This window comes from Talpa europaea (genome assembly GCF_964194135.1).
Source record: "Talpa europaea genome assembly, chromosome: 12".
Lineage (NCBI taxonomy): Eukaryota > Metazoa > Chordata > Mammalia > Eulipotyphla > Talpidae > Talpa > Talpa europaea.
In genome coordinates this window covers 84,184,566-84,202,556 of record NC_140079.1, presented here as the reverse complement: position 1 = coordinate 84,202,556, position 17,991 = coordinate 84,184,566, and the positions used below count along the sequence as shown (strand labels likewise).

The following is a 17,991-nucleotide window of genomic DNA, read 5'->3' as shown; positions in this document are numbered from 1 at the left end:
AGATACAAACCTCTGACTTCGTCGTTTTGCTGATATCAAACTTGTATAAAGAGTACTTGGAGCTGCCATAGTGGATATCAGAGCCCTGACTTGTTCCTACACTCGAACTCCTGTTCTGGGTGTTCTAGAAAACAAACAAACCAGGATCTCTGATTTCCTTGGAAATATACACTATTAATACAGCATTAGTGACTTATAATAGACTACACATTAAGTGTTCTATTTGAGCTTTGTCATAGATACCTATAAACTATCACCCAATGTACCCATCACCCCCCCCCCAAGTTTCCTATGCCCATGGCAACCCCTCCCTCTTCCCCTAGCTTTCTGTTACTGCAAATGACTTTGTATAGACTTTCCAGCCAGACTTTGTACTGTCTAGAATCCTAGCTGTATTCACCCTTTATCTTCTGGCTGCTTTTCACCCAGCATAATTATTTTGATTCATCTGTGTTGTGTGTATCATGAGTTTTTTCATTGCTGATCACACTCCATTGTATGACTATCATTTATCTTGGTGAATGTTTGGACTGCCATATTGAAAACTAGACGTGAACTTGACCCAGTGGGTCTGAGGATAGTCCTTAGTTAAGATGTCCACTCAGTTTTTGGAGTCCTGGTGACACCATCCATGAAATTTGATGAATTTAGGTGAAGGGTCATTTCTCTCTGAGCAGAGCCCAGACCCATCCCCTAGTTGACTTGGAAGAGGCATATCTGACCCGTCGGTGGACAGTGAGGTATAGACCTGAACATGAAGCTCCGAGCACACAAGGAATCCCGGGCCCGACTAGGGACTCCTGGTAAAAGCCAATCACTCCTCCCACAACAAACAGTGAGAAGGAAACAGTGAGAAGGATGCTTGTGTGAGCAACTATGATGAGTTCCAAGAGTGGGTTCCACTGGCCCCCAAGAATCTCCCTCATGGCTCCAAATGAATTACCTCAAAAATCAGAAATCCTTCACACCCACTAACCTGTACCCAAAACCTGTACCCAAAACTGGTTGGTTTCCATTCCCCCCAGGCACCTGGATCCTTCAGGAAACTGCCGGCTCCAGCTGCCCTAGGAGAGCCCCATCCTTAGGGAGGAGCCCCGTCCTCCGGGAGGACCCCCTCCATGCTATGCGGAGCTGCACCATAGCATCTCTGCTCAGCCTTTCCCCTCTTGCACACACCGTAAAGGTGTAAGGAGACATTTCATAAAAAAATATCTTGGACATTCTAGGCCTCCCGGCACACTCAGTGTCTCAGTCACTCCGTGACCTTCACTGCTGTAGCTAGGGAGCCAGTTCCTGGATCGGGAAATGCAATTTCCCTTACTTAAGAAAAAAGATAGGTTCACGCCTTTTAAAATATGAAATCTTGAATTATTTCTGAAGTCTGAAATGGTCTCCTAAAGGGTCACAAAAGCCCAGGGTAGTTTCACTGAAGGCTTAACCATCCCAGAATCAAACCATTCCTTGCTCAGTAAGTCAAAGATGTCGTTACCTGATTCATCATATATGTGCTCCCAATTCTCTTACTAGACAGATGCTCATTTAAAATATTTGAATAGGACATCGTCATTTTATCAGTAACAGAAATGAATGCAAAACTTAGGAGAGCTTCAAAGAATTCCAGGAAAACCAGCTGAAATGCAAGAAAACAGGAAGACTCTTACTCATTCAGATACACCTGGGGGGGGCGTGACCTAAGGGTTGGTTTTGTGCTCCAGGAATTACCACCTCTTTCAGTGCCCACGCCTCCCTGTGTTCACTTGTAATAGAAGAAAATAGAGCATTTCAAATGTTATTCTCTCAGATTGTCTCTTTCTGATGGAAACACTTTCTATTAGCTAACTGAGGACATTTTCAAAAATCTTTCCTTTTTTTGCCAGATCGAGAGAAGTGGCACCGGCAGCCCTAAGTAACTGGCACGTGATTTTCCACTCTGCAACAGTGCCCTCCGGGTCCTTGGCCCACGTCCAGGGCCTCCCTCTGCGGGAGCACCTGCATGTGAGGATGGCTCGTGGGACTCTAGCCCCTCAGCTGTCCTGCGTGTCAGTCCTGAACCCAGGGCCCCTTGAGTCTTGGGTTTGAGCGGGTCCGTTAATCTGCCAGAGGTCCCAGACCACCCCTGCCTGCTTCCCAGGGCCAGCTCGGCAGCCCTGCCACCCGCGTCCTCTGCCAGCAGTGTGCTGGCACAATCAGATGTGCTTCATACAAGAACAGGACATGTTTAGTCTCTAGTGCCCCAGATCTGACTTCCTCGACCTCACCCAACACCGCTCCCAGTCTCCCCAAAGTCTCCTGGCAACATGCAAAAGTCCCCGCCTAGCAAAAGACTTTGAAGTCTCTCAGTTCTGCAGGGAGAGGCTGCAACCCAGTGAATCTTCTGAGTTAGATTAGAGAGAAATTTTGGAGTTACTGTCAGAGAGATGGTATTTAAAGCTGAGACTAGGTGTGTTTGACTAAAGGAGGGGACAGATCTGAGTCCAAGGGCAGACACAGAGTGGCAAAAAGAGGAGGAAGCAGAGTGAGGGGAGAGGAAATGGCTCTGAGGGAAGACTGAGTAGGAGAGAGAAAGTGTTTCAAAGGCTCTGAGAGGCCGGGGAATGGACTCAGAAGGTGCCCCTGGCTGGATCAGTGCAAGGGTCCTAGTGACCGAGTTTTAGTTGAGTGAGAGCCTGACTAAAGGGGCTCCCCAAAGGAACAGGAGGGCCACACGAGGCTATGTGTTCCAGTGCGGTGCCATGTTTTTTTAACTATGCAGAGTAGGTACATCCACAGAAACTGAAAGTAGACTAGTGGTTGCCTGGAGCTGGGGGAAGGAGGTATGGGTTTCTTTGGAATGGTGGAATTGTGTATTTTGAATTTTTTTAAATTTATTTACTTACGCATACAAGAAGTGGGGTACAGGTCAGAGGTGCGGGGGAGGTGAGAGGATTCACCAGAGACAGAGTGGGGAGCAGGACAGGTGAATCAACTGAAACACACTGCCGAGGGTTACAGTGGAAGAGCCAGGAGAGGTCTGCTGCGCCATGTGGGTCAGCTCCCTGGCCGGGGATCAAACTTGTGCTGCAGTGACTGCCAATAGCATCATAGAGCTGAGACTTAACACCTGCGCCACCAGGAAGGCCCCTATTTTGAATGTTTTAAGTGGTTCCCTTCACAGCAAGGAGAAGGGAGATGGCAGGGAAGGTAGCTCAGGAGAAGCACTGCTGCTCCTTTGTCTACAGAACAGGAGGGCCTGCTGAAAGGAAGCGCCCACCCACGTGAGGGGCAGAGTGAGGTCCTCGGCCATGGGCATGAGCAGAAGGTGGGGCAGGGCGGATGTGGTTGCGGGAGTCTGGGAAATGCTCTTTGGGTGGCTTCAGTTTTCTCAGGAAATTCCACTGTGAGCTCAACTTAACACTGAAGAGAGGAGGAAACAGCAGACACGCAAGGGGGCGCGGGAGAGTGTCTTATCTGGAAAAATGTGTCCTGATACTCACGTTATGGTGCGAGCTCGGGGCGACTGTGTCTTCCACCTACCACATCAGGCTGTGTGGGTGCAAGTGCGGGCAGGCAGAAGGGTCAGGACTCAGCCAGAGCTGTGCTTTGCCTTGGGACGTGTGAACCCGTGCTCGTGGGCACCACTAGTAAACAGCATGGCCCAGGGCGTGACATGTTTCCTGGTGAGCCTGACTACGCCTCTCCTCACCCTGAGCAGAAGATTCCCTCCACACATGCACGATCAGCATACAGGAGGCCAACTGGCACCGAGGAGCAGCAAACACTTAAAGGGATCATCAGCTTGTTGCCCCACTTCATTTTACAGCTAAAAAGACCCAAGGAAGCCGATTCCCCAGTCCTACAGCAAGAAATGCTCAAATTGAAGCTTCTACTTCTCCCTAATTCGCTGGAGGAGATCACTTTGCGTCACTGTCATGTAATGATACATAAGCCAGAGAGACATACTGCAGTAAGTGGCTGTATCACCCACGCGCTGTAGTTCTGTACTACATTGACTTCTTTCCTGACACCCAAAATACTCTTTAATAGTAGTCTCTAGTTTTCTAATACAACCAGGAGAACTGTATATAATTATATATCATCTACATATATATAATTAAAGCCAATAAGTATAAGTAGTTCCTGTAATATATATTTTATATGTACATATACATATAAATATTCATAGCTAATTTCACATATAAATACAAATTCATATGATTAGTTTTGAATATATACTTACATTACTATATATGTGTATACACACACACACACACAATTACTTTTGTGTATTCGGGTTAGAATCCTTTTCAATCGAATCTTAGTTCTTAGTACCCAAGGCTAAACAATCAGCCTGAATTGGACTGTACCACGTGTGATACCTCTTTACAAACCTCAAGCTCCAAGTTGCTGTCAATTCCATCATGTATGAAAGGGTTGTCCTCTGCTAGGACTTCCACAAATTTGGTTGCTGTTAATTCTTTATTTATCATCTTAAAGTCCTGTAAAAGAAACAACCCAATCATAGTGATCCATAATTATAAGCAGCTATATGTTTTAAGGTCAACTTCTATCAATGCAACACTTTAAGATGTTTCAGAGGTAGGGCCTCCCCGGTGGCGCAGCGGTTGAGCACTGGGTTGCGAAGGTGCCCGCAGCCTCTGCAGCGCCAGTTCGATCCCCGGCTGCTCCCCGGCCACCGGAGGAGGGTCCCACATGGCGCGCAGACCTCTCCTGCCGCCCGCTGCTTCCCTCAACAGTGTACTTCGGTCCTTCTGCCTGCTCTGCTCCCCGCTCTGTTTCTGGTGAATTCTCTCACCCTCCTGTGCTTCTGACTGTACCCAGTGCTTGTAAAAATAAATAAATAAATCTTTAAAAAAAAAAAAAAAGATGTTTCAGAGGTAAACATCTTAGCTGATAATTCTGAAAAGCTTTCTGGATTAACATAGGTATTTACCTCACTACTCCTTCCCTAAACTCTCTAAAATAACAGTAAATTTTATCTTAAGAGGCATAAGCACAGGACAGAGAGAAAGCCATAGTACATGATTCAGACATGAGAGGATGTAGTTCTGTAGGTGGGAAAGTTCTGGACAGAGGAACAGAGAGCTCAGGGAGCAGGATGCAGAGGAACTTGGGAAGGAGAGACAGCTGGATAAGAACAGTCACATACTTTTTTTTAAAAGATTTATTTATTTATGAATACAATAACTGCAGTACAGGCCAGAGGTGTGGGGGGTGGGGGGGGGGTGAGAGGATTCACCAGAGACAGAGTGGGGAACAGAACAGGCAGACTAACTGAAACACACTGCTGAGGGGAGCAGCAGGCGAGTCAGGAGAGGTCCGTGCGCCATGTGGGACCCTCGCCAGTGGCCGGGGATTGAATTGGCGCTGCAGAGGCTATGGGCAGCTTCACAGGCCAGTGCTCAACTGCTATGCCACCAGGGAGGCCCTAGAGTAGCCACTTTCTATATAAGCAGATGCCATTAATACAAAGCCAGCATCAGTCACAAGTGGTTACCTTCAACATCCAGAGGAAGTGTCTCATGTTCATGGTCAGCTCATGGGGAGGAGCAGCATTTGGCCTGCAGTAAGTTATATAAATCTCCCAGCACTTATCAACGTAGTTCATTGAATAGAGAGTCTGCTGCTGCCCGCTGAATAAATTGCCTGAAAATAGAAAGGGACAGTAGGCATTCAAAAAATGATTACAAAATTATATCATCATGGTAAACAGAATTTTACCAATTTTTGACTTTACCTCTTACACGGCAGGCATTTGGATGGATGTTCTCAGTCATTAGTTTTGTAAAACACAGAAAGAGCGATGGGCTTCTGTCTCTGTGAATAAAAAGATATCACCATCATTCCTCCCTCCAGATGGAACTTAATTCCCCTCTGCTTGTGTGTGAGATGGACTTAAAACTTGCTTTGAGCAAGCAGAGTACAGAAAGGAAAAATAGTAAGTTTACAGCTGAGAAACCTGGCAGATCCCATTAACCCAAGAGCTCAGGTTAATCTAAGTAATAAGAATGTGGACGTCACACTACGTTCTGTGTGGGAAGGGGGCAGTTCACCTTCCGTGGTGTCCTCCCCAAGCCCACAACCCTCGGGGTAACAATGAGAAAACATCAGCAAACCAAAATCAAGGGGCATTTTACAAAACTACTACCTGGTATTCTTCAAAAGTGAGGTTCTCAAAGTCTGAGAAATTATCACAATTATAGGGGACTAAGAAGATGCCACAACTACAGGGTATGGGGCCCCGGAACAGAAAAGGGACATCAGTGGAAAAACCTGGGAAATCCCGATGAAGCCTATCTTTTAGCTAGTGACACTGCAGCCATAACCCCCTAATTTTGTAAGTGCCCCCTGGGTCTGTAAGATATTCTCAGGGGAAGCTGAGGGAAGGATCTATAGGAACTGTACCGACTCCGCTGCATGCCTATAAACCTAAAATTAGTTCAATTACTTTTTAAAAAAAGATGGATTGATTTTGTTGAGGAAGGCAGGAAATTTTGACCTAACAAATGGTTGCTGTGACTGTTCCTCAGGAGAAACTATTTGCTGTGTGAAATATGACTGATCTGAAGTGTTAATATTTGTGGAAATCTTTTGTTTCTAGTCCTTCAAGAGTACATAAAAATGAAAATGAACCTTGAAGAAGACAATATTCTCACAGCAGAAGTGGCCTGCTCTGCTCTCGTCCTCTCTGGGGCCTGGAAGCATACTTACTGGTATTCTTTGTGATGAATGTGGTAAGCCAGATGCAGGAGATAATTCAAAAATGTTCTCAAAAGTATCGTTGTAAATGGAGAGTGAATTTCTTCAACTGGCATGTTATTACTGGCTGAAATAAGAAAATTGGAGAGGATACTTTGTATTTTCTAGAAACTTGTCCTTTATTTGCTCCTGGTGCACAATTTGAAGAACCGAATGCAATGGAATATTTGTTTCCCTAGAACAGTATCTAAACATCCTCCTAGAAGTGTAATGCCATGTGAAATCTCTACGTGGCCACTTTGCAAGAAAGTTAAACAATTTAAAAGTTAAACGATTCTTGTCTGGTGTTTTTCAAAGAGGTTTGCTGCTAATTATAAATGGACCCTAAGTCTGGTTCCAACATTCAAATTTGAAGTAAATAGATATTAACTCTACTATTTTATTTTTCAAGTAGATAATTATAATCTGAAGCTCCCTGTCATGCCTCCCAGAATTCAGCGGAAAGGAATTCCACTGAACCTTCAACTTTGTTAAATTTATTGTATGAATTTTCTAATTTGAAATCAAGTCCAAGACTAAGACTACCGGAAGCCTTTTCTAGGCTATTTCAGGCGCTCCCTGATCCGACAATTTAGTGGGTTAAGGTAGGTGGACAGTTCTGTTAAGGGTCAGGCAGTCTCTGTGACAACTCCTCAGGGCAAAGGCAGCCACAGACAACACAGAAACAAATGGGCATGGCTGTTTCCCAATAAACTTACCAGAAGAGGCAGTGGGCTTGATTTGGTTCATGCTCCACTTTGCTGACCTCTATTATTTCTCAAGATTGCCTCATCAGTACATTTTAAGCACCCAGAGAATAAGGCCATATGTTGATTTCTGGAACACCTCTCCCAACACCTGCCTTTCCCACCCCTCAATATTTCCTAACTGGTTACATGCTGCTATGCTGCTCTTTAACACAAAGGGTGGGAAGGCCCAGGGATACTCACTACTTAACACCCTGTCCATGTCAGCCAGCGAGATCTTATGGTGATGAAATTTGCAATCTTTTAGAAATCTCCAGAAATGAAGCTTTGTCATCAAAAAAGTATTATCCAAAGAGTGGTCACAACCCAGGCTGCTGTAAAAGCTATAGATTCTTCTTAATTCGGTGATATTTCTTAGGACAGCATATTCTACCTGAAAAGAGACAGCCATGCCTATCCTAATCTCATCAAATAAAACAAAAGGAAAAGAATCAAGACCTGTTTTTTTTAATTAAACGAGATATCGTGTGTAAAATTACCTATTAGCACTGTAAGAGCCAAACAAAGGTATAGCACCCCCTCCCCCAGGTACCTTGTCACTTGAGGGAAGTAATTCCATGCTGTGACCTGACCATGGGGTTACGTGCAAGCTGCTCCTTGATGGCAGCCTGTCTAAAGGCAGCAATAAAATCCTCACCTGCGATTAATATCCCTCACAAATACAGGCACAAAAGTCCTCAACAAAATATTGGCACATTGAACCCAGCAGTATAAAAAAATACGTCAGCCCCAAGCAGGATTTATCCTGGTATTACATTAAAATGAGGATGCAGCCCAAAGGTTTTTGAGGCCCAAAGAACTGGGGGCAGATGGAACAATGATAAGGGCAATCCAGGAGCCAGGATTCCTTGCAAGCTGGAGGTACCAATGCTTTTCTTATTGCAAACATCTTTAACAATTGTTTCACAGAAACAGCTCACCAAGCCACAGCCAAATCAGGAGATTTGATCCTGAAGTGTCAATTGGTAGCCTGATTTGCCAGATGCTCATCAAAAGTGGTCCACATACATTTAACTTTCTCTGTCTCTAAGCATTTCTAGATTTCTAATGATTCTCAGGATTTGAAGTTCCTTTGAATCCCAGTAGAATTAGTGTCCTGCAGAGCCAGTGGCCAACAGCGTGGCTTTCAGAGCAAGCAGGGCATGAGGGTGACTTGACCCTTGAACTCTGGGTAATTCACCACCTCCCTCCACCTGGGCTCTGCTTTCTCATGAAACCTGCTCACTCACAGTGGTGCTTAGCAAATGAAATAAGATGACATCTATAAGCCATCGGCCAGATGTAAAGCACACTCGGGACACAATGGCAACCAACTGGATTTTTCCCAAGACTGTGGGGACTCTGCCAATAATTAAGCAGAACCTAAAATACAAATTTATAATACAAAAGGTTTTTACCTGCTTCTTTTCTTCTGGTTGGTCTTTCTCAGGGTACATATTCAGCAACATACCCAGATCCAGCTCAATGCTTGATCCTAACACAGATTTGCTCTCACTGCCATCAAGCTTCCTCATAATTTCTAATAGAAGAAGGCAAATAAAGGGGCAAGTTGTGAAAAGCAAAGTTAAAATTTTTCAGTGTTATTTCAAAAAGATTTTCCACTGAATGTGATATGAGAATAAACAAAAAACCTACTAAGAAAGCAGTTGCTCACAGGAAACTTCTGTTTTCAGAAGTAGGAGGTGTATGTGGAGTGGACCCCTCGGGTAATATACACCCATTTGCTTTTTTTTTTTAAAGATTCATTTATTTTTATACAAGAACTGGGGTACAGGCCAGAGGCACGGGAGGCTGTGAGGATTCACCAGAGACAGAGCAGGGAGCAGAACAGGCAGATGGACCGAAAGCACTGCTGAGGGGAGCACCAGGTGAGATAGGAGAGGTCTGCTGTGCCATGTGGGAATCTCCCTGGCCAGCCGGCGCTGCAGAGGCTGCGGACAGCTTCACAGCACTGTGCTCAACCCGCTACAACACCGGGGAGGCCCTATGCTCATTTGCTTTTAACTGACAGGTGAACACTCCCTACCAGCACTGATGGACGATCCACGGTACTGGCACCAGTGGACTGATTCTGAAGACAGATCCAGGGAGCTCAAAAATTCCATTTCAAGGTCTGGAAACTGTGCCATGTGATCATTGGTAAATGGGCCCTCGTACACCCTCCCGTTCTTGAAGGTTAATCGGCCCTGCAGATGGAAAGATGACTTTTTGCCATTTGGGAAAATTTTCTTAGAAATCCATTAGTAAATGTAGTCGGTATCTTTTTCAAGGATTGGGAGGTTTTTGTTTCATAGGTTTGTTTTTTGGATATAAGCAGGTCCCTAGAATCCCAATGTCTCTTGTGTAAATCCTCTCCTCTCCCTTCCTCCTCTTCCTCCCACCTTCTTTTCTTGCTGTATCCTCCCTGCTCCCTCCCCAACTTTCAGCACCCCTCGGTGTAGAATGTGTCTTATTAAACTACACTGGTGACCAACAGAGCAGCCATACACAATAGGGATGCTCTTGTGCTTGTCTGATTTGGAGGTGGGCAAATGGCCCAACTCGGCTCAGTTAAACTAAAGACATTCTGGAAAGCTCCTCAGAAAATAATTTCTTTTCTCCTATGTCATGTGGTATATGGATGTGAAGTCTGAAGCCACAGCAGCCCTCCTGCAGTCATGGGGGAGAGACTGTGTAGGGTAAAGGGGACGCAGACAGGGCACATGGTGGATGGTTGGTGGAGAAAACCTGACATCGCTGAGTTGATGCATCCAACCAGGCCTGAAGCTGACATTATTCCTTGTCATTTATGGAAGATGAAGTTGGATTCTTTACAACTTACAAGCAAGATCACCCTAATACACATACACACTCACTCACCACTAATTAAGCTCTAAACAGACATGAAATTAATGTTAGGAATTATTTTTAAATTTAGGTGATTATTTTTTTTTCTTTTATATTTTAAAAGGATGGGTTTATTAGGAAAAAGGAGAGAAAAAAAAAAGAGGCACCTGCATAGACACAGGTGGGCAGGTGGGAAGGGAACTATCCAGCTAATTATCTTAAGAGTAAGTTATCCTATGTAAAATAAATATACTCTACTACCTGGAGAATGACAGGTTTTTTTAGTGCATTTCATTTGCTTCACATCATCTTTAAAATGTAATCTTCATGGGGCTATACTCACCAGGCCGTGTTTTTTATTGGAAACCCATCCTCCCTCATACAGGGCTCCACTGGCATAGCAGAACTTCCCACAGCCGTGACGGTATCCGTTTACAAAGTCTCCTATGTATTCATTTCTCAAAGGATACTGGGAGGTTGGGATTCTCTTTAGAAACCATGTGTGTGTTCCAAAGCCATTCTGAAAAGAAAGGAAATTTCCATAGTAAATGATAAATGCTCTTTTTACTTGAATCCATTTAAAATTAGGTATGGTTCAAAATCAGTGACTCATCTGAAGGGGCAAAGAACATGAATGTTGGGGTCACATAGACTTGGGTTCAGACCCAGTTCAGCTACTACCTAACAAGCCTTCTGACCCATGGTAAATCATTCGAGCCCCAAGAGTTTCACCTGTAAAATGGAAAGAACTCCTAACCTGCAGCAGATGTAATGACTGAAGACAGTGCATAGAAAGTGCCTGGCTTGAGACTGATTATTTTAATTATAATTTTATATTCTACTTTTCTTACATAAAAGCTAGCACATTCTGTTTAGCTTTACATGAAGATTGATAAAATATCCCTTCCTCAATCCCACTTTCCAGAGGTAACCACTACTTTTTGAGAATTCATCTTGTATTTTTCCCAGGCACGTACAATCATACATATTAAATCAAGATATTAAATGTACATGCAAATACTACACAATTTTTTCAACAATGAGATGATTCTGTATGTACCATCCTATAACTTTCGGGTAGATACCCAAAAGAATTGAAAACAGGGAATGAACGGCTATTTGTCCATTCTGTTTATGGCAACATTTTTTTTAAAGATTTATTTATCTATGCATACAAGAGCTGGGGTAGAGGCCAGAGATGCGGGGCGGGTGTGTGTGTGTGTGAGAGAGAGGATTCACCAGAGACAGAGTGGGGAACAGAACAGGCAGATTGACCAAAGCACACTGCTGAGGGGAGCAACAGGTGAAACAGGAGAGGTCTGCTGCACCATGTGGGTAACTCCCTGGCCAGATGGGGATTGAACTTATGCTGCAGAAGCTGCAGAGGTTGCAGATTGCCTCATAGTGCGGTGCTTAACCCCTTGCACCACCAGGGAGGCCCAATGGCAGCATTATTTGCAATAGTCAAAAGGTAGAAGCAACCCAAGTGCCCCCGACAAATGAATGGATAAACAAAATGGATAGCCCATACAATGGCATGCAATTCAGCCTAAAAAGGCAGAAATTCTGACCCAGGTAATAGGATGGAGGAGTAAGAAAGTGTCAATTCACGAAGAAGACAACAATCCTAAATGTGCATGAGTCTAACAAAGGAGCTTCAAAATACATGAAGCAAAAACTGATAGATCTGGAAGCAAAAATAGACCAATCTACAATTATATTTGGACACTTCAATACTCTCCTATCAAAAATGAATAAAACATGTGGGCAGAAACTTAAGAATGATGGGGAAGACCAGAACACTGCTATCAACCAATTTGATATAAATGATATCTGGCAAAAATGCATGTGGCATTCACCAAGACAGGCCATATTCTGGGCCATGAAATAAAACATAACCTATTTATACTAACCTATTTCTTTAACAAATGTGCACTTTCAGTTAATCTGCTCTTCTTTCCCTAGACTTGTAAGATGGCTGGCTTTAAGAAGCTTTATTGATTTGAGACATTTCTTCTTTTCTGATGTAAATACTTCTTATTGATTTTTTTCTCTAAACACTGCTTCCTCTCTGTTCAACTAACTTTGATATATTAGTTATTAAAGAAAACTAAGCAATAAAGTGATACTAGTAAAAGATGGTTTATACCAATTAATTATAATGTGAGTTTACAGTTTGAAAAAAAAATTAGCAGTTTGAATTTCAGTTTACCAAACAATAGTGAACCAAATAATATCTGTGCTGTGGGCTGGGACTACATCAAATTAAAGAGCTTCTGTACAGCAAAAGAGACAGTAACCAAACAAAGAGACATCCCACCAGTTGGGAGAAAATTTTTGCACACAACATTTATAATAAAGGACTGATCACAAAAATCTATAAAGAGCTGACGAGACTCAACAAAAGCAAAGTAAATAACCCAGTCAAAAATGGGCAGAAGAGCTAAAAAGAAACTTCTCCAATGAGGAAATGCAAATGGCCAACAGGCATATGAGAAAATGTTCAGCATCACTTGTAATCAGGGAAATACAATTCAAAACTACAATGAGATACCATCTTATGCCAGTGAGAATGGCACATATTAAAAAAACTAGCAAAAAAATGTTAGCGACGATGTGGAGAAAAAAGAACTCTCCTGCACCGCTGGTGGAGTGCAAATTGGTCCAACCACAATGGAGAGCTGTGTGGAGATTCCTCAATCTGCTAAAGATGGAGCTTCCATATGATCCAGCAATTCCACTCCTAGGTATTTACCCAAAGGACACAGAAACATTAATTCAAAAGGGCACCTGCACCCCTATGTTTATAGCAGCACTATTTACAATAGCTAAGCTATGGAAACAACCCAAATGCCCAAAAATAGAGGACTAGATCAAGAAGATGTGGTACATATACACCATGGAATATTACTCAGCAATCAAAAAAGATAAACTCATGCAATTTGCAGCAACATGGATAGAGCTGGAAGGGATCATGCTCAGCAAAATAAGCCAGAAAGAAAAAGAAAAATACCGGATGGTCTCACTCATAGCAGGAATTTAGAAAACCTCAATAAGGGACCAGGAAAAAGACTAATTATAATAAAGTAAAAATCAAAATCAACAATCAACTATAAATCAGAGACACACTACAGAGGGGAGAGAAGTGAATAGGGTCAAAACAAGGGGTATGGGGCCTCCTGGTGGCGCAGGTGGTTGAGCACAGAGCTGCAAAGCTGTCCACAGCCTCTGCAGTGCCTGTTTGATCCCCACCGGCCGTGGATCAAACACACATGGCGTGGCAGACCTCTCCTGTCTCGCCTGCTGCTCCCCTCAGCAGTGTATTTCAGTCAGTCTGCCTGTTCTTTTCCCCACTCTGTCTCTGGTGAATCCTCTCACCCTCCCACACATCTGGCCTGTACCCCAGTTCTTGTATAAATAAATAAATTTTAAAAATAAAAAACAAGGAGGGTGGGAAGTGTATGGGGACGATAACCAACATGAAAATGCATACATTGTGCAAAAATGGAAAATGATGTAAAAAATATATAAAATAAATTTTTTTTAAAAATTAAAAAAACAAAACAAATATCTGTTCTGTGGGTCAGCAGAGCTTCCACTCCAGGTCTACCCTGCTAGCAGGAGCTGGTGCAGTACCTGGACCCCCCGGTCCCACTGGCCTGTGTACTCTTCATTACTGGTCAGCCATCTCATCCTGCCTTCCCCATGGCGCATGTTGTTGTCCCACTGACCTTCATATATGTTTCCTGATTTGTAACTAGGACAAAATAAAAAAAATCAGTTATATCACATACAGCATTTACCTTTAAGATTTTCTTTTAGGGCCTCCCTGGTGGCGCAAGGGTTATGTCTCAGCGCTATCAAGCTATTGGCAGCCACTGCTGCACGAGTTCAATCTCCAGCCAGGAAGTTGACCCACATGGCACAGCAGACCTCTCCTGTCTTGCCTGCTGTTCTCCTCAGCAGTGTATTTCAGTCACTCTGCCTGTTCTGCTCCCCATTCTGTCTTTGATGAATCCTCTCACCCCCTGCACCTCTGGCCTACACTCCAGTTCTTGTATGCATAAATAAAGAAAAATAAATCATAAAAAAAATTTCTTTTAAATTTCCTCCTTAGACACCTTTGAAGAAATCCAACCCTTGTGTCAACTCTTGTGTCCCTGTATTTCAAATGAATGGACAGGCATGTGGTTGGCCAATAATCATTCATCGTTTGGGAGGAACAGGGATCATCACTTTACTAGGAGAAATTTTAAGTCCTTTAAAAATAATTCCCTACAGTATTACGATTAGCTTAGATTTTGTTTTCAAATACTTGAACACTTAATTGATCATCAACTCAATCGAAAGTAAAGCAAATACATCATCATTCTTCAAAAACATACAACTAATAATGGAGATACATAATTAATACAGAGAACAAAGAAAAGCAGTTTCTAGATTAAAGTGAAACACTATAAATAGACGTCATTTCAAGTGGCATTTTCCTAAATTTTCGGTAAATTATTTTCATCACTGTGAAGATTATATTGGGGTTAATTTAAATATTCCACCTCACTTACACAGAAAATGTAGCCTTTATAATTTCCACATCTGATTTTTATTTATTTATTTATTTTTAAAGATTTTTTATTTATTTATTTATTTAATTTATTTATACAAGCACTGGGTACAGTCAGAAGTGCGGGAGGGTGAGAGAATTCACCAGAGCCAGAGCAGTGAGCAGAGCAGGCAGAAGGATCTAAGTACACTGCAGAGGGGAGCAGCAGGTGGCAGGAGAGGTCTGCACACCATGTGGGACCCTCCTCCAGTGGCCGGGGAGCAGCCGGGAATCGAACCAGCACTGCAGAGGCTGCAGGCAGCTTCGCAACCCAGTGCTCAACCGCTGCGCCACCGGGGAGGCCCTCACACCTGATTTTTAAATAGCCCAAATGAAGACTATTTGGCATACAAACACTCCGCCCACCCCCCAATGTGACAGCAGTGATGGTCAGTGACTCACCATCTTATGCCCCAGCCTGTCTTGATGTTTTGTACCCAGTCTCCCTCATACCAAGAGGTGCCCTCTTGGTTATAATAGATGGAGCCCTAAAATAAACAATTTTAAAATAATCATGCCTTATAAGATAAAAATATGCAGAAATCAGTGTCAAACTTAGTAAGGCATAATCCACGTCATTTGCGGTTTGCAACCAAGGAAATGGTGACATACCTACCAAGTGAGAGAGAGAGAGAGTCACAGATCTGTCATTCATTAATAACCAAGTTCCTCGCCAAGGCATGGGACAGCTGCACCTACTCTACTCAGTCTATGCATTATGTATTTGCCAATTATTAGTCAAATCAGTACTAAAACAAATCCTGTTTTGTTGTCACCTCACATGAATAATAGCACCTTCCACCATTTTTGTTTTTTCCATTGTCATTCATTTTACTGCTTGTGAGTATATGTGGACACACATCACCTTTCTTTGATGACTCCTCTGAGGGAGGGTCACACACACACACACACACACACACACACACACACACACCTCTCCCTGTTGGAAATTGTCTCAAAATAACCCACTACCCCTAGGGTGGTGGGGTGGAGATAGAGAGTAAATGCCTCATGGATACAGAGTTTATTTTGGAGTAATGAAAAGGTCTTGAAACTGGGTTGAGATGATGGTAGCACAACACTGCGAATGCACTAAGTGCAACTGAATTACCTTAAAATGGTCCATTTCAAGTGATTTCACCTCCACAAAGGTGAAGTAGAATTTTCCACAAAGGAAAAGCTAATATTCCCTTAACTTCCCAATTCCCTGTTCACTGCCTGAGCCCGGTGGCCGCCTCACCCACCTTCCCATGCCTCTTGCCGTGGCACCAGTGGCCGATGTAAGACATGGGCTGCGTGCTGCACTTGAACATGCCATAACCGTTCCTCATGCCGTTGTGCACTTCTCCTTCATAGGTGCTGCCGTCCGGCCATGTGTACACACCGTAGTTCATGGGAATGTTCTTCACAAAGTCCCCCTAAGGCAGAGTGGTCAGAAGAGTGACAGAGGCAGGTGACAGTGAGATCCTGGGCCTGGGGGCTGCTGGAGACATGGCCTTGACTGCTGACACCATTCCATCTCTTGTGCAGCGCAAACGGTTGTCTCCCCCCAGCTTCCACCTTCTTCCTCTTCTCTCTACACATCTCATCCTCTCTTACCTAATCCCTCCATTGGCAGAAGCGCAGGCAGAATGAAATACCTGGGAAGCTGTGTGTAGTCTAAGTGCCAAGAAGCAAGCAGGTGGCACAGTAAATGGGTGGCTGCTAGTCCTGGGCTTGGTAACTTTAGATTCTTGAAAACCACAGGCTAATTCACTGAGTTTCCAGTTTACCTTCCAGGAGACCCTGATGACCAGCCAGGCTTAGTGTTCACTGGTGGGAACCCTTCTTTTTGGCTGTGGTTCTGCAGACTTTTCTGTCAACCACCTGCCCCAAGGACACCTTTCAGAAAATCACTGTGATTGGGCCAGATAGCCCTGAGTGAGCAACACACAGTCCTGGGCACCAGAGCCCAGAGCCAGTGGGTTCTCTTCTAAGAATGTAAAAGCTGCTGGCCATGGCCAGAGAGGAGAGACGGGAGGCCAGTGCGGCCTGGCCTAACCATCCCATAAGGCCCACTGACCTTCCTGAAGATGCTTCTGTGAGGACATGAATCTGCCCATAAACCCACCTGACTTGGCTGATACTGAGGTCTATGGCTACAAGAATGAGCCCCACTTCAGCTGCCAGAAACAGTGAAACAGAGGTCAAAAGCTGAAGGGGGCAGGGCAAGGGTTTAGTTTCCCAAGAAAGTCTGGCCTAAAGCCAATTATGACCCAATCCTCAGGTTCCTCTGGACCTGGGAGGCTGTCTCCCCTCAGGGGCGCCCTTTCCTTGCTCTCCCTGCAACTCTGAGATGTCTCCCATTGTCCAGCACCAGTCAGCTGCCCACTACCTACACAGGCCTCAGTTTCCCTCACCTGGCTGTTATTTGAATGTGTGTGTGATACGCATGTGTCTTGAATATTCCTGTAACCACTTACAAACACCATCATGTTGGCAGCTCTGCAGGTGTGGCTTTAGAAGAGCATTTTGGGGGCCTCCTTGGTGGTGCAAGGGGTTAAGCACCACACTATTAGGCACTTGCAGCCTCTGCAGCACAAGTTCGATCCCCAGCCAGTCAGAGAGCAACCCACATGGTGAAGCAGACCTCTCCTGTCTCGCCCGCCGCTCCCCTTGGCAGTATATTTCAGTCAGTCTGCCTGTTCTGTTTCCCACTTTGTCTCTGGTGAATCCTCTCACTCCCCGCATCTCTGGCCTGTACCCCAGCTCTTGTATGCATAAATAAATAAATCTTAAAAAAAAAAAAGAAGAGCGTTCTGGGCCCCATCACACATCTTGTGGGTGGGAGCCACAATCAGCGCCTCTCAGAGAGCAGTTTGGTTTCAGCAACTGATTTAATAAACACATTTCCCTCAACCCAGCAGATGAGTCCAGTGAAACCCACACCATGGAATACAAGCAGCTAGTAAAAACAGGCATCTGGATGAAAGGATGTGGCTTGACTTCTAAAAAGTAAAAGTACAGAAGCAACTGTAGGATAAACTATTTGTGTTTGCAAAAAGTAGAAGCTAAACACACCCC

The 17,991-nt window shown here is 44.0% G+C and overlaps 1 protein-coding gene across 1 annotated transcript in view; it reads right to left on the bottom strand.

Moving 5' to 3' along the window:
* The window catches only part of RSPH10B (radial spoke head 10 homolog B), a gene marked incomplete at both ends in the record, with an annotated part of 28,817 nt that overhangs the window by 7,687 nt on the left and 3,139 nt on the right, over positions 1–17,991 (bottom strand). The window contains 12 exons of the mRNA XM_084250180.1: positions 1,490–1,630; positions 4,368–4,475; positions 5,495–5,643; positions 5,735–5,814; positions 6,709–6,823; positions 7,686–7,875; positions 8,900–9,021; positions 9,529–9,688; positions 10,672–10,848; positions 13,965–14,085; positions 15,331–15,416; positions 16,173–16,346. Coding sequence (XP_084106306.1) covers positions 1,490–1,630; positions 4,368–4,475; positions 5,495–5,643; positions 5,735–5,814; positions 6,709–6,823; positions 7,686–7,875; positions 8,900–9,021; positions 9,529–9,688; positions 10,672–10,848; positions 13,965–14,085; positions 15,331–15,416; positions 16,173–16,346 — 1,623 coding nt within the window. The remainder of the gene's footprint in view (positions 1–1,489; positions 1,631–4,367; positions 4,476–5,494; positions 5,644–5,734; positions 5,815–6,708; positions 6,824–7,685; positions 7,876–8,899; positions 9,022–9,528; positions 9,689–10,671; positions 10,849–13,964; positions 14,086–15,330; positions 15,417–16,172; positions 16,347–17,991) is intronic.